Source organism: Sus scrofa, chromosome 14 (assembly GCF_054392235.1).
Source record: "Sus scrofa isolate SSC_HxYL_T2T_F1_AM1 chromosome 14, Sscrofa_HxYL_maternal_Yorkshire_Landrace_v2.0, whole genome shotgun sequence".
NCBI classification, from domain to species: Eukaryota; Metazoa; Chordata; class Mammalia; order Artiodactyla; family Suidae; genus Sus; species Sus scrofa.
The window spans coordinates 117,967,712-117,992,895 of NC_139396.1; the positions used below are offsets into that span (position 1 = coordinate 117,967,712).

Sequence of the window (25,184 nt, forward strand, 5' to 3'; positions counted from 1 at the left end):
TAACTATATAACTATGTATCCTTCGCAATCTGTGGTCATATAATTAAATGTGTCATTTACTATTCCCATATGTTAAATGCACACCAAAAATGATAACATTTTGGCCTGCTAATAAAATATGACTCTCTTTTGAATGTTGAAAAGTGTAAAAAACTACTAAATATGTACAAGTCATTACATTTTTTTTTTTTTTTTGTCTTTTGTCTTTTTGTCTTTTTGTTGTTGTTCTTGTTGTTGTTGTTGCTATTTCTTGGGCCGCTCCTGCGGCATATGGAGGTTCCCAGGCTAGGGGTCGAATCGGAGCTGTAGCCACCGGCCTACGCCAGAGCCACAGCAACGCGGGATCCGAGCCGCGTCTGCAATCTACACCACAGCTCACGGCAACGCCGGATCATTAACCCACTGAGCAAGGGCAGGGACCGAACCCGCAACCTCATGGTTCCTAGTCGGATTCGTTAACCACTGCGCCACGACGGGAACTCCCAAGTCATTACATTTAAAATGTAGAGAGATATACAAATTTTGCATGTGATTAGCTCATTTGGTTAGAATAGAATTTACCTAACTTATAAAGCACACCCATATGCTGGTCACTATTGCGTAAAATAATTCAGTTTTACAACTAATGCAACTGAGCTAAAGAGTGTAACTTCCAAAGATCTTAAAAGCTAACGAGTGGTAAAATATGGCAGTATTGAACCTAGATAGTCTGTTTCCTAAGACGATGTCCATAACTACAATACCATGCTGCTGCTTCTAATCTCAGTGGTAAAATAGCTCTTGGATGAAGAACTGTTTCATCCATCTCAAATTCCTCAAATGTAGACATGATCACCTGATGGAAGTTTGGACAAGGAAAAACTGTCGCCATCAATGGAAAGAAAACTGGAAGAACTTCTAACTCACACAGTATGAATTAAGAAAATTACATTTAGATATAGATTATAACATATGTGACAATGTATTTACATGAAATTATGAAATAATTAGTAATATTCACAGGACAAAAAATAAATTTAAAAATATTACTTGGTCTTCTGTTCAGATTTCTACAGTTTATTTCCTGTGCTGCCTTCTTCCTATAGCTATTATATTTTTATTTTTTGTCTATTACTTGGATCCATTAACTTAAGAATGAGAACAGGTTTCTCTCTCCAAGTACCATCCATATACAAGTCTACTGTTGATAGACCAATTAGAATAATGTAATAAATACTAACTTTTGAAAAAAAAAAATGTAGAAGGCATGACCTCTACAGTAAATTGTCCCAATGAAAGAAAACAGTGATGTACAGCAATAATCATCAATGCCTTCGGGGGTATTATTAGACCATATTGTTGGAACATCTTAATCATATTATGTAATCTGTTTAATGATGATTCTTAGGCATCAGAAAATATACCTTCTTCCCACTATGGTCAAATTTGAAATCTATTTATGCTAATATCTTACTCGAATTGAAAATGACTTTTACTCAGTTCATTTTGCTTTTCTTCAGTCATGCGCTAACTCCATGTCTTTGTTGACTGTAGTTTTAGATGGTACAACTTAGAGTATGTTTCTATTGATCTTATAAATTTCAAAGTTGAGCTCCTTTTCTTTTGGATGAGAGTCAAAATGTAAAACAAGGAGTTTTGTCTTAAAATTTCACTCCTTTTTGTAATTTCCTGGAAATGAATATTCCAAAGATCAATAGAACAAATGAGGATAGTCCCACTGTTGCTGCTTGTGACAAGCAAATTGAAAGAAAATGTTTGTACAGCATGGAATTTAAAGAGAGCACAGCACTCCTTTGAATGAGAGGTCAAATTGCTTTGAAATAAGTAATTCAGAGCACGTGTTCATGAAAATGAAAGCTTCTAAACAGGAGAGATCAGATGACTTTGAGTATCCAAAGTAATAATAGAGAGAGAATATGTTGAGAAGAGTAGAGGTTTCAGAAAATGTCTAACTCTTTCATGATCTTTCTTCTTGATCATTTGGACACCAATGAATTTGCAGACTATTATGGGGCCAGTGGGTGACTGTGAGCAGCTTATTACTTCCTTAAACTTGGAGTTCGAGGACTCTGTTTGCCTCTAGTAAATTCATTCCAGGATAGTGTTGTAGATTGATATCTGGAATAAGAATTCAGACATTTTTCTGTCCATACAGACTATCAGTGACAAACCATGTGACTACTTTTACTCTTAATGAAAATGCATTTCACAACTACATATGTAATAAGATCAGCCCTCACTGGAAGTTTAGGGAAAACCAACAGATTCTCTACTATCTTTTGATCAAAGGAAAAAATAGAAGTGATTCTCCAATATATCCCTCCTAAAATAATGATAGTTTAAAATTTAAAGGTGCATCTATTCTGCCTATACATTTTGGCAGGCACTATTCTAAGAAATTATTATAGATTTATCTCATTTATACTTGTAATGAATCTATGAGGTAGTTATACTATTACACTTATTTATGTAAACTGAGGTGTAAGGTGTTAATAATCTAATTTTACACAAGTATTAAAAGGCAAAGATGTAAAAGTTAGTTTCCCGACTTCAAAGCACATTTTCTTCAACTCTATATAACGTGTTAGAAATCAATTTCTTTAACACTTTAAACATCTCCCCCGAAAGACTTGAAATGGCAAATACTAATGATTTAATTGGTTATTTTATCCATTTGTCATGAGGCGGATATTCCGTTTCAACAAATATACTGAATGATTATAATAATGTATCAAATACTCTGATAGGTGCTAAAATATTTCACTGATAATCATAGGGAGCTAATAAAGACAATGACATCTCAAAGATTAAAAAAAACTTAGGTTGTAGAGGGCTTTTAGAAATTTTTGTTGGAAATTTGGTTGAGGCTCTTCATTTGTGCATTCAAGAAATAGTTGCTGAGAGTCAACGACATGGTAAGAACTTACCCTATGAATACAATTCTGAGAAACAGAAACAAGATCTAGATCATCATTGTGTTTTCTGTCAGCAAGGAACCAGATATTCATAAACTGATATTAGAAGGCAGAGTTATCGAAGTATGTATCAGGGAAACTGGAGATCAGAAATGATCTTTGAGAAGGTGAAGCACATATTAAAATCTAAAGGATATGAAAGTAAATTATGAGTTGAGTGTGAAGGTGAGAAACTAGAAATATGGAAAGATCTCGAAGTAGCTCAGGATGGAACATAGAGTAAAGAAAAGAATAATCTGTTTGGAATCCAGAGCCTAAGTGAGAACATGGAAATAGATGAAACTAGAGAGGAAGGAGGAGGCTATGTTTTGCAGGACCTTGTAGGCCATATATTTTGGTTTTCATTCTAAAATCCTACTGTACAGAGTTAGAGGTTGTAAAATTTTGTTTCAACCTAAATGCAAGGGCACATCATTAAAAAATAAGCAAGTTTTTATTTGTAAAAGATCCTTGTGGTTAAAGATAGAAAATTAAAGTATAGGACAAGATGACCTGTAGGGTGAACAGGTAAGAGAACCTATTTGAATAGGTAAGAGATTGGATTAGTATAGTGACATCAGAAATTGAAATCTGTAGGTGGATATCAAGTTTCTTCGGTAAGGATTAAATTCAAGATGTATTGAGGGTTTCAGTATAAAAAAGCAAGGGAGATGGACAGGCTCAAAGGTGTTCCCCTGATTCCCATTTTATGCAACTTGGTGCAAACTGGTGCCATTCACTGAAATCATACCTACTAGAAGATGCCAGGTATGGGCTGGTGATAGCAACTAGAGTTCATTTTGAAGTGGTAAATTTAAGGCTCCTTTGATATTGCAAGTACATAAGCTCTCTGAACAGTAGAATTCAAAAGAGGTCTGGCGAAGAAGTACAATACACTAGTCATATTGATGGCAGTTGCCATGTTAATGTGTAAAAAAAAAAAATCAGTACAGTTGAAATTTTATTAAAAAGACACTCTTTGACTTTAAATAAAAGTTTTTTGAGACTAAGCTAAAGATGGAAATAAGCTCTTCCTGGCTGTTTTCCCTTCCTAGTAAGGAATGGACATATTTGGACAATTCTGGATTTAACCTTTACAGAGGAACATGCTCTTAAGCTTCAGGCTACAATAAGAACAGCATGATCACAGTTTCAGTACCTTTGAAACCAGTTATTATACATCTTACTCTTTTTAAGTTTTAAATATGACTTGTTGCATGCAATTTAAACATATATAGAAATATATATGACTTATTTTTAGCTTGACAAATTTGCAGAAATAAATCACACTGGGCATTCAGGTATTTGTATTCATATCCTGTACTTTACAACAAATTGGATATGGGACTCGAGTAGAGGCCTGAGAGGTTAGAAATTTGAGGCACAAAAACAATGAATTTGTGATTTAACCTGAACAGTCAAGGGTGAAATTAAATAGATTACAGGAGTTCATTTCCAAGGTATAGGCGTCATCAGCTAACCTGTCTTTCCTGTGGCAGACAGATTTTCCATAGACCATTGAGAATAGGCTCATCCAGCCCCCAAATTGCTTTCTAGCTTTCATTTTGATTTCCACTTGGGTATTTTGCATATATAATACACACTGGCTAGTCCATGCAAAATTATTTTTTCAAGGCAGTTCTGAATACACTTTTTATTAAAAATAGTTTTGTACATTTCAAAACTAATTATGCTTTCATGAACATATCATTCCAAAGCAAATACTTTGGCTGTAGTGAACAACGCTATTAATAGATTATTTTTATGAGCCTCTCTTCATTAGTGTTGTCTAAAATTTTTGCATAATTTTTGTTTTGATTCAGAATAAAGGTTATTAGTTGGGCATGAAAAAAAAATCTTATTGTGGGATTTTTGAACCTGCTAGAAGAATAAAGCATAGTGAAAGTCATCTAAAGAAGTCTGACTGGGAGGAATTATATCTACACCTTTATTCCTAGGCCATTTCTGTTGTCAAGGTCATAATAAGAACAGACGTCTTGGCAGTGCTCAAGAAGGGATGTTCAATGAGAGATTGCAGCTGGACTGACTATAGATCAGAAAAATTCAACAAACATTCAGGATCAACCAGGTTCAGAGGTTACCAAGACTGAATATGACACAGATTCAATCTGAAGGAGCTTTGGGGAGAAACAAAACAAAACACACATTGTATATTTCTTTGAAGAAATTTTCCCACAGGAATATAATATATATTGAAGGAGTATAGAGAAGTGGCATTTAGCCTAGACTTAACAATAAGGAAACTTTTCTAAAAGAGGTGATTCTTTGCCAGGTTTTTGACAGAGATAGGAGTTAACTAGGTAAGAAGATGAAGAAGGATGTTTCAGCAGTTGGAATGGTTAATGTAAATTTGGTTTGTTGTGGCTACAGAATGAATGAGGACTGTGGGAAATGTAAGGGAGGGAGGGTGGGCTGGAATATGGGAAGTCGTACTTGACTTAGCTGTGCAGAGTTAAGTCTAACCATAAATTTAATAGTAACTGAGTGGTGAGAGGTTTTTGTATATTTATGCCCAGCTTTCTCCTCCTTTCCTTTCCCTTTATCCTGCCTGCCTGTTATTAAATATCTATTCCTCTATCAATATCCACCCATAAATATCCCATGCCTTTTGACTACTTTTCAGCTATGAGGATCTTAAAGCAGTGACCTTATAAATATTATATACATATATATACATACACATATACACAGAGACAAAGAGGTGAGGGGAAGGGTCGAAGGAGAGAGATAATTGTATTTCAAAGAGTATGTCAGTACTCTTCAATACTAACAGAGCTGCATTCAGTAACCCCAGAAATGGCTTCTCGTAAAAACTAGTTGTTTCCCTTATTCTTTCCACAAATTGTCTCTACCTTCTTTATGTGTCCATTTCCACACCGTGCAGGCATTGCCCTCTAATCATTTGTGTTGTTAGTAAATCTATTAAAGTATTGACTCACAGACCACATCATGCCATACCTGTGTGGTTGTGTATGAGTCTTTCTTCTATCTGATCTCTAACTTCCCTACCCGAGATCTCTGAAGAAATGAGTTGATTTTTTTTTTATTCCCATGTTCAGCACATAGTAATTTATCTACTCATTTGATTGAGTAGTTTTTGAGTGTGTAGATGAAAAAAAAGTTAGGTGAACATAATAAGAGAACATGAGAGTAAAAGTTTAATTCTGATCAGAGGTATGGGCAAGTGTCTGTGGAATAGGTAAAATCTAGTTCTACCGAGAGAAACAGAAATTTTCCAGGCAGGAGTAGAAGCAGAAATGTATTTAAGTGACATAATTTCCTTAACAATACAAGGTACATTCTAGCAAAATAATGGTTCTGATGTGACTAAAGGGCACAGCTGCTTAATTCTAAGTAAACAGCATTGAGACCATGACATTCTTTTTAAGAAATTTTTCTTCACTCCAAAGGAACTTCAGTTTTTTTTGTGAAGAGAAGTGACATTATTTTACCTTTGATGTAGATGCATAAAATAATTCTCATGAAATGAATAAATAAATGCAAGATGAGAACAAAGCTTCTAGGAGATCAGTGAGGAAACCACTCCAAGAGTAGAAATAACAAATGGTGGGGAGCTGTGCTATGTCAGTGGGTATAGGAAGGAGTGTAATGAATATAAGAAATTTTAGATAAAAAATGCTGCTACTTGAAACTCCTTAACATTGATAAGGATGAAGGGAGAAAAACTGTAGATTTCTGACATTTTAAAAGCTTAATATGAGAGAGCACATATATCAAAATATAAAATAGTGCTTTCTGAAGTCCTTATTATTCATGCCCATTTACATAATATGTAGCAGAATTTTCATTAAATAAGCCTTAAAATCATCTTCAAAATAGCACACAAACTTGGATGGCTTTAAGCAAATTTGATTTATGTTGCAGTCACAAGAGTGTATCATGTACACTTAACTGCATAACAAAGCCCTATCAGGCTGACTGAGTACTTTCTAGGAGAACGCTTTGTGTCCCAGAAGTGTATATTTGACATCTTGTAGTCAAAGCTTCCATATTTTTAATTATTATAGATATTATAGCTCATGATACTATTTAGATATTTTCATTAGATTCCTGAGTATTAGTAGTGTTTGAAATAACAGGCTATAGTCATCACTGCTGAGTGACAGACACTATTAAGATTTAACACAGGGATAATAAGACAATTCATAAGCAATTTTATTCACCTTTTCATAGGAAATGTGTATTTTATGTTACATTCAAATTGATCTGTAATTTTTAAGATGTTAGTGACATACATTATCAAGTTCACTTGTTGGTACTGTGTCATAAGTCTGATGTAAGGATTTTATATATTCCATTTCCACAAATCATTAGGTGATGTATCAGCTATTGTATAATGCTATTTATATCTTTAAATCCTCACTAAATATATACATATATTCTTTCTTCCTTTCATTTTTCTGATCTGCTTCCATTGATGACTCTATACTTTTGACTCCAGACTGGCAATATGAGGGTAAGATGACAAAAATGAAATCTCAACCTCATGAGCATTGCTTGTCTGTCTTTGTTTTATTCTCCTTAGAACATTAAAATTCTATTCACTCATTTTAATTAGACCCTTTATCACAATTAAAGTCCAATTATGTTTGTTTCTGTTGTGAAGCTTTAATTACAATTTATCCTTGTTAATCATCCCTTTATGTTATTTCTTTGGGTTAAATTACCATCCCATTATCTCTGTCCTGAAGGACTTCTGCTCTCCAGTGGTCTCTGCTGGTATTTTCTCAGAAATAATTGAACAGTTCCATGATACACCAAGCGTCTCTGTATGATGTGGTATGGAATCTATGTAGCTCGTGAAATTTTTTTAAATATAAAAGTGTTTGAAGTAATGATGCGTATTAATTTAACATAGGATTTTTAATATCAATATACATCTGAATGAATTCAATTTCAGAATGACTGCCCCTGCATTTTTACTTCTTTGTCTTGTTTTCTCTTTAGATTGCAAACTAGCTAGGGGAGGACCACCAGCCACCATAGTTGCCATTGATGAAGAGAGTCGGAATGGTGAGTGAGCTTTGTTTTATAAATGACTTAATCCAAGAGTGATTTCTCATTTCAAGATTTGATATGTGCAGAAGTACTAAATGAAAACTTCAGACCAAATCCACTAACAGTTCCCCTTTAATTTCTCCCCTGTACGAGTTTAAAGTATGTTAGTCCCTGGAAATAGTTAACTTGGGTTACATTATGAGATACTCTTTTGATGAAAAGAAATATTGGTTTGATTCAAGATAAGTCCAAGAACACATCTAGATACTGGCTAGAACTTTGTCAATAGGTAGAAGTGACTTTCACATGTACTGATACCTAGTCAGAATTTATTCCTCCAAAAAAGTGGACCACAGGGTAAGCCTTGCACTGGTCATTTAAATTTGCTATAATTTGGTGAGGATTAAGATCCATGACCTATTAGACATGCAGATTTAAGAATCAGAAAACTGAAAGTGCTTAGGAACAGAGAACAGAATAAAAGGTTTAGAACAGATGAGGGAATCTGAATTTTCATTCTGCCATAAGTAACTAATTCCTAATTTATATTAAGTCCTTAAAAAATAGTTTTCCTTATCAAAATAACTATTTAGCACTTTTGCTCTGCAAAAACTGAGTCTCACTAAACTTTACATTTAAAAATTCTCCTCCATTAGGTAACGAAATGGAAATCCCCTAAGTCTTGTTTTTTATTTTAAACTGTTCTCAATGTGAGAATATTTTGTGGCTCATTTTTGTCTGCTAATTCTGTTACAGTCCTTCCATTGAGTTTGACCTGTACTTTCTGTTTTGGCTAAACAGTGTTTTGTGTTTTGTCTTTTTAAAAAAGAATCTCAAATGTCTTATTAGACTGGAATTTAACCTACCTCTATTTGACATTTTCTATAGTATACATAATACTGGTATTGATTCACTTTATCATGGATTTATTGTGCCGTATTAGAAAAATTTTGTTTACTTTTTAGAAGAATCATCATAAACTTTATTATTGAACATCTTTCACACCCTTTGGAATCAACCAAAAATGTGCACAAAAATGCTGGCCTCTGTTTAAACAAATTTAAGTGTCTATACCAAATTTTAGAAATATATTTTAAGTATATATGGTTGAACGTTTATTTTTAAAGTCAATCCCTATTCACTTGAAAATGTATGACATCAATGAGTTATTATGATGCATTTAAATTAACTGGAAATTAGTCCCCTATGTATCTACCGGGAAAAAATACTAGACCAGAAAAATTGTCTCGCATATAGAATTATAGTTTGATTTCCTTAACTATTCTCCCGTGAACATGTCTGTTTTCTAAATATCCTACAGTAATTTTGCTTTTTAATCAGAGACAAAATATAAGTGTGCTAGAAGACAACCCTGTATTTTCTCATTGTTCACCAATTCCCTTGAACACATATGGTGAGCTGAACAAAAGCATTTAATTTTACTAAACAGTTTTAACATGTAATTCTACAGAGCAAGCTTATTTTGCCAACCAGATAATTATAGCTATGGTAATGATATTTTACCTCTCCTTGTGCTGAGATCCCACTTTTTAAAGGAGCTCAGGAAGGATGTTGTCATAGCAGTGTTGTATGGTGGTATGTAGTGAAAGTTCAATATTTATGTTTAAGAAGAATGTGATATGATGTAGTGGAGTAATGTTGTGCTCTTTAATTGGCATATTTTGTAGAAACTGCCAACTACTCAGAATGCTGCCAAAGTTATTTGAGTGTCATCACAAGGAGTATAAATATCAATCTAGGGATTACATATTTTACATTTTTTCACATTAAATTTCTAAAAATATGGTGATCAAATGAACCTCTGCCAGATATTATAATGTAATGTGTAATCATCCTTGCCTTAAAAGTCTAAAGGACACTATCTGTGAAAACCTTTTCATATTTTTCTTTAAACAATCTAAGGAATATCCCAATAAAACAATTAATTCCAGTTTTATTAAAACGTAGTTTCTTTTTTCTTGCATCTTTCTAATTGATAGTAACAAATCATGTGCGTATCCTATTTTAACATTATAATAACCATTTATTTTTTAAGGTTCTAGGGCTTATTAAAATAAATCATATCAAATCCTTTATTAAACCACACTGGTAGGTTTTGTGGGTCAACTTGCCTTTGGCTTACTTTATTGATGTCTATAGCTAAAACAATCTCTATTGCTAAATATATCCTCTACTATAGTATAGTTTTTAAGTAACTCAGGTTTTTAAAAATCTCTTTTTCTTATAGAAGGCACTAAGGTACATTCATAGAATGATCATTATTTCTCGCCTGCATCACACATTCCAAGATTTTATACGCTGTGGGATGGACATTTTCCTTTTTGTGAATATGCATGCTAAATACATTTGCACACATATTTGTTTGAATTAAAAATTTAAAAGATGGAGATCTATAAACTTCTTTTTCACCCTGGGATCTGTTAGATTGTTCCCCTCCTTGATCATTGTTCTCAGCAGCATACTGATAGCAAATTCATTATATCACCCTCAGTCTGAACCAGTTTATTTTTACCACAACTACCAGAAAAAAAAAAAAAAATCAAGCTTATGTAGTAAGGACACAAAGTCAACCCATTGATTCCTGACCACCACCAGAAGGCTCTCAACCCAGTACATAGATCATGTTTAATGAGCAGTTAGAATTAGAGTGGAAAATGTATACTGAGAGACTTAGAACATTATCTTATTAAATGAGAGTATCTAGAATTTCTTTGTGTAAAAACTATGTATGCACAAAAACCTGCACACAGACATTTACAGAGCTTAATTCAGAATTGCCCAAACATGGAAGCAAGCAAGATGTTCTTCAGCAAGTGAATGGATAAATCAACTCTGGTACATCCAGACAAATTTAGCACTAAAAATAATGAGCTCTCAAGCTATGAAGTGATATGGAGGAAACTTAAGTCCATATTACCAAACAAAAGAAACCAATCTGATAAGCACACATACTATATGAATTCAACTATGACATTCTGGAAAAGGTAAACATATAGGGAGAATAAAAGATCAGCAGTTTCCAAGGGCAGGTGGGAGAAAGATAGGCAGAATGAAGAGGATTTTTAAGGCAGTAAAAGCACTCTATGATATTCTAATTATGGATATGTCATTATACATTTACCCAAATCCATATACTATTCCAATAATGGGAACCTAAGGTAAACTATGGACTTTGGGCAATTATGATGTGTCAATGTAGGTTCATCCTTGATTTTTTCAAAATGTGCCATTCTAGTTAGTGATGTTGATAATGAAGGAGGCCATACATGTATGGAGGCAAGGGTGTGTGGGAAATCTCTATCTCCTCATTTTCACTGTGAGATTAGTATTGAGAGTAGTGTTAAGTTTAAAATTAAAAAAAAAAATAAGGAATTTTTTTTTTTTTAGCTTTACTGGACTCTGATTTCCTTAATAGCATTAAGTCCTTACTGGAAGGATAAAGGGCAGGAACAGTTCTACTAGAACTATCTAAAGCTTACCCCTGAGTGCCAGCCAAATCAGGGTTTTGGCTGCTTTACATCTATGGGATGGAATTCAGACTTTGGAACAACTGGTTCAGACTAATTCTCAAAAACTAGATAAATACACAGGCAACGCTGAGCGAAGGGGACAATAAAATGGTTTGCAGTCATGGTTTGAACACTATGATTGTGCAAAAGTGGATAGATTCAGAGGCAAAAGGCTATTACTATCTAGGCGAGAGATTAGAAGGGCATCCTAAATGCTCTTTATGGTTTTAAAGTTGAGATATTGTGGGCTCACAGAAAATATGAGAAATGAAAGGTGACAGTGTCTTCACATTATGAAAGTTGCTTCAAAAGAGGATGTCACAGTTGATTTAATGAAAATGTGTCCTGGCCTTTGCCAGGGCATATTCCAGAGCTAGGTATGAACTGAGTTGAGTATTATAGGCCATCCTGTGCTTCTGGGGAGGTAGAGGAGGTTTTAGAAAGGAACAATGAATTCAGTTGGTCATTCCTTCTGTGAAGTTTCTTTGGCCCAAAAAAATCTATCTAGGGAAGGGAGGGGAAGTTGGCTCTTTCTTTGAAAGAATTATGATATTGAGGGGCATTTAGAAGTTGCTCACCACACCATCATTTTCCTCCATTATCACAATCACTGAGCTTGAATAGTAGATTAAATTTTTATGTTGATGTCCTTCTTTGCTATAAGATATGCAATGGGCAACTGTAAGCAAAGGAGTTAGCCTAACAAGTGCCTTACAGACCCCCAAAGGCCTGCAGGTAGAGTTACATACACTCTTAGTAAAATAGGCCTTGCACTTATACAAAGAAAAGTCACAAATAACAAATGTTTTCTTTTATGAATACTCTCAAGGTTTAAACAAAGTATGACGAGAATTTTTTTTTTGTTTTTTTTTTGTGTGTTTTCTTTTTGGCATCCAAGTGTTTGGAACCCTCCCTTTCTGCCTCTTTAGAGAATGAAAAGTAAGGTCTAAACTGGCAGAAAATATTTTACAAGAATAACTAGAGTGGCAGAAGAGTAAATTATGTAGAATATAGCTCAGTAGATGATGACTAGAACCCCAGATGAGAGACTGAACAAAATATTGAGAAGAGAGGAGATGCCAAGTTATCAGCCTGGACAATAGTGTTCTATTGGAGTAAAGTGGAAGAGGTTGAGGGTGCCACCAAGAGGTTGAAGATGCTAGTGATATACAAGAGGTGAAAAACATCAATAGAGTTCCCATAGATAGTCCTTGGCTCATGAAAATTGGCCAATGTTATTAAAGATTGAAATCCTTATCTGAGCATGTCCTTAGGCCATATTTCTTTCACTGTGTCAAAACAAGGATACAGTTAAAATCTTTCGGGTTTTAATTCTGCCTCTCAGTTCTGTAAGTACTTCTGTTACTCCAAATAAGACACAAAACGAAGTGTTGGCTACATAATTTACATAATAAAGCCTGAAATATAAGTTCTTAGATATTAAGCTTCTGAAAAACTATAGAGTCTTACTGATGAAAATAAAAGAGAGATCTAGAATATATGTCCTATGGGAGTGATAGCTCTAAGAGTTTGGTTTTAAACAATTACTTTCTAAAGGCACTTTTATCCTACCTCTATTCTGCATCATTGTGTTATTGCCAAGGTAAATAACATCAATCTCCTGGGTGGTTTGCATTAAAAACTCCTAGAATTCTATCTGAAATACAGAAAAGTTAAAAACCAAGTTAAAAAATAAAAAGGCTTTATACAGCCTACTATACACTTACAGGACACAGCAATTTAACAATAGAGCTTCTTTCTATACAGATGGTAAATAGATGATTGTGCAAACTAAGTATTCAAAGTAGTATTTTGTATGGTGTTATGAGATCATTAGCATTGACATCAAGCAAATGATGTTTAGTGCATATGAAAGTTTTATTTTTCTGTAAAAATGTGAAAAAATATGTTTCTATTGTTCTATAATTATATATCTCAAATCGATTCTTAAGGTGCCAAAATATTAAATCTTTTTTCAAGACCTTAGTGTTGTTCTGGCTAGATTGCTGTGGATATTTGTTGTGGATATTGCATAGCCTCAGAAACATGATTACACATTTTATTTTTCCCAGTCATCATATCAAGTCATTCTGAGTTCTTTCTAGTGAAAGATATACACATTAATGAGGAAATCAAATTTTTATGTAAATTATGAAGGAGTTAAGTGAAACTATCCAAACTACATTTGTTGATATTAGACCTAAGTTGATATTAAAAAAAAAAAATACTCATGTATTTTAATTCTCTTATAGTGACTAGGACAACTTTTCCCGTAGAAAACAATTTGGCTCTGCTCATTACTGTTAGAGCTACAAATGCAACAATGCATTCTGCTTTTCATTTGTGCCAAAGTATCATTTTCTAAAAGGTCAGCAGCAGCAAACTTCTGAATATTTAACTGTGGAATGAGTTGAAAAGTTTCTAAGCATTAAGAAAATAGGTTGTCACTTATCCCAGGTTATCAAATTGTATTGACACTTAATCATGTATTTCATTTATGATCTTCCTTTTTCTCATATGTTGACTATATAGCATCCAATATGCAATGGTCATGTTGGAATGAAGGAAAAAAACATTCTATTTCAGTTATAGTTTTCCTTTTTCCTTGAATCCTTTACTTTAACCTTATGTGTAATAGAAATAAATCTGAGTAATTCCCATTGGGGTTCAGCAGTAGTGAACTAAACAAGCATCCATGCGTATGCAGGTAGGACCCCTGGCCTTGCTCAGTCGGTTAAGGATCTAGCATTGCCATGAACTGTAATGTAGGTTGCAGACATGGCTCGGATCCAGTGTTGCTATGGCTGTGGTATAAGCCAGCAGCTACAGCTCCAATTCAACCCCTAGCTTGCACACGTCTATATGCCACAGGGGTGGCCCTAAAAAGTAAATAAAAATGAAAATAAATCTGAATTACATAGGGCTTAATCCCAAATGATACTGTTACAATGAACACTTTTTTTTTTTTCTTCTGTAAAGACAGTATCTAAACCCTAAGTCACTAGGGAAATCAGCTGAAGCTCGTACTTGTTTTTTTTGCATAGACTGTTGGAACATGAGCCATAGGCCTTGGTGGGCAACAAAAGTGGGCCTGTGTGGTACAAGGAGGGAAGAAGTTCTGTTATTTTCTATACAGTTACAAGTGGAGAGAACCTATCCTTCAATTTTTTTCAATATAGGAAATTAAAATTGTCATTCAAATTTAATTTTGATTTTATGAGCCAAACAAGACACATCTGTGTGGCTCATATGCCCTGCATGTCACCAGTGTTTTGACTAATGGAGGCCATCAAGATGAGAGAACTGAATTGAGGTGATATAGAAGACAGTGATTCTTTTGCGTGGAGGAAAGGACATCCATTAGATGACCTATTTTTCAGGAGGGGACTTAACTTTCAGCTTTCTTTGCATAACCAGCACACTGTTTACACTTGGGTTGTATAGTCTGAGTTTAATTTGGGAGTGAGTCTCTGATGAAAATTTAGATACTCAGGGATGGGATAAGCATCAAAGTTAAATTACTGGTTCTAGAGTCAAACTCCTGGAGATTCTGTCTACAGCTGCTTTTCTTCATGCATGCTCTCAGATTCCACCATTACCCCACCCTAAAGACTCTTTCCCAAATTCTTATTTATCATGAGTGGCTTTTATTTTTGTGACTCATGAACAACTGTTGGCTGCTAGATATTGATCTTTGTTGTGAAGCAATAGGATATGACTATTTCTGTTAGGGCATTGGTGGATCTGAAAATGGATCACTACTGCCATTTATTAACTTTAATATTCAACAGTATAAAGGTTCTCAGCAAGCACTGGATGAAAATAGTAACCCCCAGATGATTTGAAACATTTCTTTGGACTTAAAATACTTCCTACAGCAGTTTGCAAAACAAATGTTCAAATGCCACATATTTCCACCTGGAATTGCTAATGTAATTCAACTAAATATGCTGTAAGTTTGCCAGGTGGATTAATGCATATGAAAGTACTTGGTATTCTTTCATCTATCACTACTTCATGAAACTGAAGAATACAGTAAATCTAGATTTTAACTTCCTATCAGGTGGTACATTTCAGGAAAATTGTATATACTTATTCCTTCAATAAAAACAAATCTCATGAATTGTGCTCAAAAGGGTTTAGGGAATTGTCACAGCTATGGACCATTAAAGTATATTCAGGATGGTCAAAATACAAATGAGTTTATTTAATAGAATGTGCAGATGTGATATATTAATAGAATGTGCAGATGTGATATATTAAAGCTTTCTTTTTAACTTGACCAAACTACTTGCCACTGGTAGCCAGAGGCAAGGGTTTTTTGTTTTGTTTTTGTTTCAATCCTTATCTTTGTTTTCTAGATTATATGTCTTGTCCAATTGTAATTCTCACATCAGTTCTCACATGCTGTCTGCTTAGTACAGAACTCTTTACTAACTCAAAACACTGTAGAAACAAGTTTCTCTCCATTATAAGAGCATTAAATACTATCCTTTTGCCAGTTCTTGTTTTTCCTGTTATTTTTCTCCTTGCTTGTTTGCTTCTGAAAATTTATAAAGATACAAAACAGTGATTTGAATTGTCAGACCTGTGTGTAGTTGAGGAGGCTACTTCTTAAAATGGTTTTGAATAGGAAAGAAGAGCTACCAGTCAAGGTATACTAGGAACACCAGAAAAATAAATGAAACCAGTCCTCCCCTGGTGGCAAAGACTAAACCTCCAGGGAGAAAAGTAAATCAGCCAAGAGAACTAGAAGTGACAGACAAGCAGGGAGGCAGTGGTGCTATTTCACATGTTTCTCTAAGGAGGTGAGATTTGAGCAGAGCCCTCAGCAGAACTGACTGAAGGTGTGAACCACCTATTTAGCTAGGACATTTACATATCCGACAGGAAAATTCAAGACAAGGATGAACATTGAGGGTAAGTTTATGATATGGCAGAAAAAAAGTGGCTAGAAAAAAATGAGTGATGACAAATTGGTTAAAGTAGAAAAGACAGACATTGATTAATGTATGTAGACTACTCAGAATTCTTTTGGTTTGCCAATATGTCAATTGAGAGTTAACTATAGGTTGCTAGATTAAATCAGTAAGGCCAATTCTCCTTCTTGTCCCTCGCTCAATATGCTAATTTGCATACTTCAAAATTTGAGTAGGCAAGTGTATATGTATTTATAAGCTCAGATTAATTTTACCCTTTAGAAAAATCTGTTCTGCCAAAAATAAAAATCAGAAAATACATTAATTCACTTAGTGTGGCTTGGTGGTATCATTGCCTTATTTAGTTGTAGGGGATTACTGCCATCATTCCAAAGGTCAATGTGAACATGATAGGTGTCATAAATATTGAGTGTCTGAAAGTTTGATAGTGTGGTATCATCAAAATTACAACCAGTGATCTTTTCTGTATTATATTGTCTTGAAAACATCCATAAAAGATTTAATGATACTGGAGTCACATTTAAAAAAAAATATTTGCAAACACATTTGCTTTGCTTGATGACATGACCATCTTTATAGAGAAGCATGTTTTGGTAAAAATGTTGATTAAGTTCTTGGTTTTATCTTAATGCTTAGGGATAGGCAGAATGTGAGCATCATCAGTAAGGCAACAGCATTCCATTCATCTCTACAGGGGTCATTTACTATCCTTAAAAGTAGTTTTAGAGGGATAGGAGGACCCTTATTTAGTCTGACAGAGTGAGACTAAAGGTTATACATGGTTTCACAGTGAATAATTTAAATGCTACCTTTGAAAATGTGTCCCAAGTCTTAGAAATCTGAGTTTAATATTTCTTTATAGTAATAGATTTATGGAATGCACACTGTTAAAAACAAAGCATTTTTCTAGTTTTGTATTAATGACCAATACCTCTACATTTCCATCCTATAATGAGTAGAAAATATTATTTTTTACATTACTCACATTCTTTAGACACCTCGAATCTTGAGATTTCTCAAACGTTCTACAGTGATTAGGTTCTTATCAGTTAATACTTTTTTTTAAAATCAATTACATGTCCCAAAGAAAATTTGTTTGGTTTCAGTTTCAAAATGTCAGCTAAGTCTCAAAATGTTTTCTCTGTATATCCTTATTTTCCACCATATGCTATTTTTTTCCTCCATTCAGTTCAAGCAAAACAACTAAAACTGATATCTGACTTTGAATAGACCACGAGCAATTCAAAATTGAGTAACTGTCTTCTCATATAATCCTAATTAAGATGCTACCCTTGTGTATGTTTATCAGAAATTCATATTTTGTATATAAAAACATATCATTGTAGGCATTGATATGATACTATGTAAACATTCTTATGACTAGAAGGCTTCCAAGATGATCTTTTGGGCTTTGGTTTTATAAAAGCATGCTATTTAATATACAACACTTCAAAGATCTTAAGTATCATTGTGACTTTAACACTCTCCTCCATGATATGTTTAAATTTTTAAAGTATGGACTAATAATTAAAATTAATTCTCTAGGAAGATGCACTTCATTCTGTGACAGTCACTTAGAAGTGGCACAAATATTCTTGGTATATGACAAATATCTTCTGTGCTATTTTATAAATAAGGCATATAAATGTATTGACAGTGCTTAAGAAAAGCAGAATCTACTGTAAATATGCAGAATTCAGCTGACCTATAAATATAAATCCATACTCTAGAGGAAATTCATGATGGAGGGCAAACCTAACTCTGTGGCTATGCATTTCTGACAAAAACTGATGGTACCTTTTCTCTCAAAATAGGAAATACATATTAGGATTGCTATATTATATTGCAAGTTTTGAGTGATTGCTTTAATCTAAGAATGTAGGGAAATGGCTGGTATGTAGCAGGCACTCAAAAACTGTAGTTTTTGACTTGAGTACATCACCAACATGAATCTCAAATACAGAGCTACCGTCTTAATTAAATGGCACATACCTGTCTGTATAGGCTAGCTTGAAGTGTTGTGTTAAGATTTCTCAGTATAAAAATCAACCTTTGAAGTATTAAGATCTCTCTATATAACTACATTTAATCAAAATTCACTGTGTACATAGTTTATAAATTTCAGTGGTTATATTTTGCCTGCCCAGCGATATCTGCAATTGAGATAATTTTTATCAATAGGATTTTCTGAATAGGAAATATTTATGATATTAGCATTCCTTTTTAATATTATGCCTAAAAATAACCATACTGAGTATTTAAATCTAAAAAAAACCCTAAATCTAAATCAATTTTATAATATTTTAAAAGTTCATTATTTTGGCATTTTAAAGTACATGAATAATTTCCTATATTCATAATTTTTACTTTTTGCATATTTAGAAGTATTTCATAAAATAATCTGATTAAATTTATGAATATATTTTTGGTGTTAAATTTTGACTAAAAATATTAGTCTAATAATTTGGTATGATTATCAATGTATGTAAACTACTGTCTTTAATTCTATGAAAATATTATGTTTGTTTTTAGATCTATTTAGCATTTTACAGCTTCTCTAAGAAACTACAAATTAATCTCAAAATACTAAAAATTTAATTTTACCATGTTCATTTGCACCTCATTAAATGGAATTTTTTTTTCTATTTGTAATTTTACCCTTCCAGTTACTTAAAGAAATAAATTTCCATAAATAACTGAATTTTGATAACCCATTTCTTCAGTAAAATAAGATTAAATCTTAATGCCATCTTCATAGGATAACAATACAATGTATATAGAAAAGGGATATATGCACATTATCTACCAACATCAGTTGCACACATACTCATACACAATACCAGAAATGTTTGTGCCATATTTACAAGAAATGTTTTAAAATATTCAAGTTATGATAAGCCTCCTGAAACTTTGCATATCACCAGGAAGAAAGAATACTCACTACTCTAATAGATCTCAAAGTTTTAATAATCTTCTTTAAATGCATAGTATGGACACTTTGTCTTTGGTGGAGAGAAATTTAGAGAACCAAAAGCCTAGAGAGGAATCTCTCTCAAAAAAAATTAAAGATTAAAAATATTAGGAGTCCATCTATAATTAGAAGAATGACAGACCTCTGGGGTTTCATCCACTGAATTGATTATAAAGTATTAGTTGTTCAATATATTTAAGATAATACTTATCATGATATAGCTTTAAATAGGTGCTTATAATCTATTCTTGGCTTTGAAATTCATTTGACCTGCAAACAGACTCAAAGATGGTTCTGGTCTGGAACTATAGTCTGGCACTAATTGCAGTACCTTGCTTTATCCACTAGTGGGCTGGTAACCTGGACACTGCCCACCAGTGAATCAACCCCTAAAGCCCCCAAGAGTTCTGCAATCAGCTGCCTCATGACCAGGCCCTGAAACCAGTAGCTTCCACAAAAGTCAAGTTCTGGCAACCAACCAGACCAGAAGCCAAGCCAGCCTACCGGACCACCCACATAAGCATCCCACCACAAAAGAAGGGCACATGCAGCCCTCATGGGGAACCATTAGAACATACAGGTCAAGTGACAAGAAGGCAATGTGCTGCTAGGATGCCTAAGATGTCTCCTAGAGAAGGCCACATCTCCAAGATTAGGAAATGTAACCAGATACATAAAATACTAATAGCAACTTAGTCAAAATGAGGCCACAGAGGAACATGTTTTAAATGAAGCAAGATATAACCCCAGAACAACAAGTAAAGTGGAAGTAGGCAATATATCTGACAAAGTTTAGGGTGATGATTGTGAACATAATCACAGAACTCAGGAGAAGAATAAATGTATACAGTGAAAAGTTAGAAATTAACAGTTATAAAATATAAAGAAACCACCAGTGAATATATTCAGATATGAAATAACTGAAATGAAAAAAAAGCTAGAGAAACTAAATATTAGACTAAATGATAAAGAGGAACAGATCAGTGAGCTGCAATACAGCAGAGCCAATAACACTAAACAGAAAAAGGAAAAAAGAAATGTGGACAGTTTAATAGACTTCTGGGACAACATCAAGCACAGAAATATTTGCATTATAGGGGTGGCAGAGGGAGAAGAGAGAAAGGTGCTAAGAGCATATCTGAAAACAAAATAGCTGAAAACTTCTAATGTGGGAAAGGAAAACAGTCACCCAAGTCCAGGAAGCACAGAGTCCCAATTCAGGATTAGCCCAAAGAGGAACATACCCTGATATTTTAATTTTTGTTATTTAATTACACAGAAAATGTTAAAAGCAGCAGGAGAAAAGCTATAATCATACCATGGAACTTCCTTAAGGGAATTTCCCAGCAGAAATGCTGCAGGCCAGAAGGAAATAGCATGATATATTTAAAAGTGATGAAAGAGGAAAACCTGCAACCAAGAATATTCTACTCAACAGGTTTTCATTCAGATTTGATAGATCAAAAGCTTTGCAGACAAAAGCTAAGAAAGTTCAGCACCAACAAACCAGCTTTACAACAAATGTTAAAGGAACTTCTTTAAGTGAAAAAGAGAAGGCCACAACTAAAAACAAGAATTAAAACAAAAAATAATAAAAAAAAACCTCACCAGTAGAAGCATACATACAGTATAAATGCATAAGATAGGAAATCATCCATATACAAAAGCTGCTAATAAGGTTGAAAAATAAAAGCCAAGTCATCTATATCCAAATTAAGCAGTTAAGGGATTTATGAAACAATTAGGTGTGAAATATAATATCAAACATAATCATGGAGGAGAGGAGAATACAAACACAGGATTCTTTAAACACATTGGAAATAAAATATCAGCAACTTAAGTCACATATCTAAAAACAGACTACCATCAAAATACCCCAATGATAGCCATAATCCAAAAATCTGTAAATATATACACATACAAAAAAAGGAATCCAACAAAGTAGGACATTACTAATGATCAAAGGGTCAATCAATGAAGGTATTAATGTATACATGTATGTGTAACTGGGTCACCATGCTGTACAGTAGAAAATTGACAGAATACTGTAAACCAGCTATAACGGAAAAAAAATTTTTAAATATATTAAAAAAATTATATATTCAGTCATAGGAGCACCAGAGTATATAAGGTAACTGTTAATGACCATAAGGGGTGAAATCAACAGTAACACAATAATAGTGGGGGACTTTAAGGCCACATTTACATCAATAGACAGAACATCTGAACAGAACCTTAAGAAACACTGGCCTTAAATGACACATTAGAACAGATAGACTTCATTGATATTTATAAAACTTTTCAGGCAAAAGCCAAATGTACATGCTTCTCAACTGTACATGGAACATTCTCCAGGATAGATCACCTCTCGGGCCACAAGTCAAGCCTTGGTAATTTTAAGAAAACTGAAATCATGCCAAACATTATTCTGAACCACAGTGCTATGAGACTAGAAATCAACTACAAGGAAAAACAAAAACAAAACACACAATACACAAAAACTACAACAATATCTAGTAAAATCAATGATCACTGAAGAGGTTAAAAAATAAATACCTAGAGACAAATGAAAACAAAAAATGGCATCCATAACCTAATGGATGCAGCAAAAGCAGTTCTAAGAGGGAAGTTAATAGCAATACAAGCTTACCTGAAGAAACAAAAATCTTAAAATAACCTATCCTCGGAGTTCCCATCGTGGCGCAGTGGTTAACGAATCCGACTAGGAACCATGAGGTTGCGGGTTCGGTCCCTGCCCTTGCTCAGTGGGTTAGCGATCTGGCGTTGCCGTGAGCTGTGATGTAGGTTGCAGACGCAGCTCGGATCCCACGTTGCTGCGGCTCTGGTGTAGGCTGGTGGCTACAGCTCCGATTCGACCCCTAGCCTGGGAACCTCCATATGCTGCAGGAGCGGCCAAAGAAATAGCAAAAAGACAAAAAAAAAAAAAAAAAAAAAAAAAAAAAAAAAAAAAAACCTATCCTTATATCTAAAGGAGACAGAAAAGTAAACAAAACCCAAAGTTACAAGGAAATCAAAGATGAGAGCAGAAATAAGTGAAATAGAGACTAAATAGAAAATATCAATAGAACTAAAATCTGGTTCTTTGAAAAGATAATCTTGATAAACATTGATAAACCTTTAGCCAGATTCAAGAAAAGAAGATCAGAAGCAGCAGCAAGAACACTAAGATCAGAAATGAAAAAGGAAAAGTTACAACCGACACCATAGAAATACAAATGATCTTAAGGTGCTACTATGAACAACTACATGCCAATGAAAAATATGCCAATTGCAGAACTGGACAAATTCTTACCTAAGTATAATCTTTAATACTGAACTAAGAAAGAGAAAATAAGAATAGACTAATTACAAGTACTAATGTTGATTCTGTGACTTAAATTCCCAGCAAACAAAAGCCCAGGACCAGATGGCTTCGTGGGAGTATTCTAGCAAAATTTAAAGAATTAACACCTATCCTTCTCAAACTATTCCTCAAAAAAAAAAAAAAAAAATCGCACAGGAAGTTAATACTTCTGAACACATTATACCATGTCAGCATCACTTTGGTACCAAATCGAGACGAAGACACCACACAAAAAAGAAAATTGCAGGCCAATATTGCTGATTAACACAAACAAAAATCTTCAACAAAATATCAGCAAATGAAATCCAGTAAATTAAAAGGATCCTACAACATGACCAAGTGGAACTTATTCCACGGAGAGAGGAGGGTTCAGCATCTTCAAGTCAATTGATGTGATGTACCATACAAGTTGAAGAATAACCATACGATCATCTCAACAGATGCAGAAAAAGCTTTTTTCTTTTCTTTCTTTTATTTTTAGGGCTGCACACATGGCATATGGAGGTTCCTAGGCTAGTGGTCCAATCGGAGCTTTAGCCCCCATCCTATGCCAGATCCACAGCAATGCAGGGTCTGAGCTGAGTCTGTGACCTACACCGCAGCTCACAGCAACTCCAGGTCCTTAACACACTGCACAAGGCCAGGGATCGAATCTGCGTCCTCATGGACGCTAGTTGGGTTCATTAACCACTGAACCATGAGGAACTCTGCAGAAAAAGCTCTTGACAAAATTTAGCATCCATTTATGCTAAAAATGGAAAGTAGTTACAAAGGGAATATACTTCAACATAATAAAGCTGTTTATGACAAACACATGGCTAATGTCATACTCAGTGGTAAAATGCTGAAAGCATTTACTCTAAGATCAGGAATAAGACAGTTATTCTCATCACTTTTATTCAAAATAGTATTGTAAGTTCTAACCACAGCAATCCAACAAGAGGAAATAAAAGGAATCCAAATTGGAAACAAGTAAAACTGTCACTGTTTGCAGATGACATGATGATATGTATTGAAAATCCTGAAGATCCCACCAAGAAACTACTAAAGCTCAATAAATTTGGTAAAGATGCAGGATACAAAGTTAAAATACACAGAAATATCTTTCATTTCTGTATACTAACAAACTACCAGAGAAATGAACCACTTCATTTCATGATCCTGCAATCCCATTTCTGGGCATTTATCTGGAGAAAAATAATTCAAAAAACATATGAATGTCGGTGTTCATAGTAACACTGTCTACAATAGGTAAGACATAGAAGCATGCATGGGAGTTCCCTCCATGCCTCAGCAGCTAACGAACCCAGCTAGGATCCATGAGGATGTAGATTTGATCCCTGGTATGTTCAGTGGATTAAGGATCCGGCATTGCCACAAACTGTAGTCTAAGTCACAAAAGTGGCTCAGATCCTGTGTTGCTGTGGCCTCGGTGTAGGCCAGCAGCTGTAGCTCTGATTAGACCCCTAGCCTGGGAACTTCTGTATGCTGCAGGTGAGGCTCAAAAAAAAAAAAAAAAAAAAGGCGGTCTAAATATCTGTCAACAAATGAATGGACAAAGATGTGGTATACATGCACACACAAATAACTCATCCATAAAAAAGAGGGTTTTATGCTATATGAAATAAGTCAGACTGAAAGACAGATACTGTATGATATCACTGTATATGGAATCTAAAAAAAATGTACAACAAACTAGTGAATATTATATAGAAGTATATTCACCAATAGAGAACTAGTGGTTACCAGTAGGGAAAGGGAAGTAGGGGGCACTATAGGTCTAGGATATTAGAAGGTACAACAATTAAGTATAAAATAAGCTACAAGGATATGTTGTACAACACAAAGAATATAGCCAATATTTTATAATAACTATAAATGCACTATAACCTTTAAAATTTGTGAATTACTATACGTATACCTGAACATAGTGTTGTACAACTATTTCAATTTTTAAAAATGCACTTGAGAACACTAACACTCTAAAGGGAAAATTTAAGCCTTCCCATACTTTACCTATAATTTCATAGCATTTTGAGATCATAGTAAATAAACTACAGACTTGTGTTAAACATTGCTATTAAAAATATTTTTTTGTACCTGACATAATAGCACTATAAATGTATTTCAGTCCTATCTTTAAAAAGTAAGGCTAAATATGTATTTGGATATTTAATTCTCAACCACAAACCAAGGAATTTAAAAATCCCTTTCAAATTTAATGTGAGAGTTTCCTTGTGGTGAAGCGATTTAAGGATCTGGCTTTGTTACTGAAGCAGCTCAGGTTGCTGCTGTGGTGCAGGTTTGCTCCCTGGCCTGTGGACTTCCACATGCCGTGTAGCCAAAAAAAAATTTTAAATCATGGATCACTTTAATGGATTTAAT

General features: G+C 34.1%; 1 protein-coding gene across 33 annotated transcripts in view; it reads left to right on the forward strand.

Annotated features, from left to right (window-relative positions):
• The window catches only part of PCDH15 (protocadherin related 15), a 1,617,506-nt gene that overhangs the window by 1,011,629 nt on the left and 580,693 nt on the right, over positions 1-25,184 (forward strand). For 22 of the 33 annotated variants that reach the window (XR_014827612.1, XR_014827610.1, XR_014827605.1 and 19 more), the window contains one exon: positions 7,944-8,009. Coding sequence is in view for 12 of the 33 variants with exons in the window: in XM_084996683.1 (XP_084852809.1) it covers positions 7,944-8,009 (66 nt within the window). In the remaining 21 variants the exon portion in view is untranslated. Of the gene's footprint in view, positions 1-7,437; positions 7,453-7,943; positions 8,010-25,184 lie in introns of all 33 variants that reach the window. The other 11 variants (XR_014827596.1, XR_014827597.1, XR_014827598.1 and 8 more) reach the window with 1 other exon arrangement.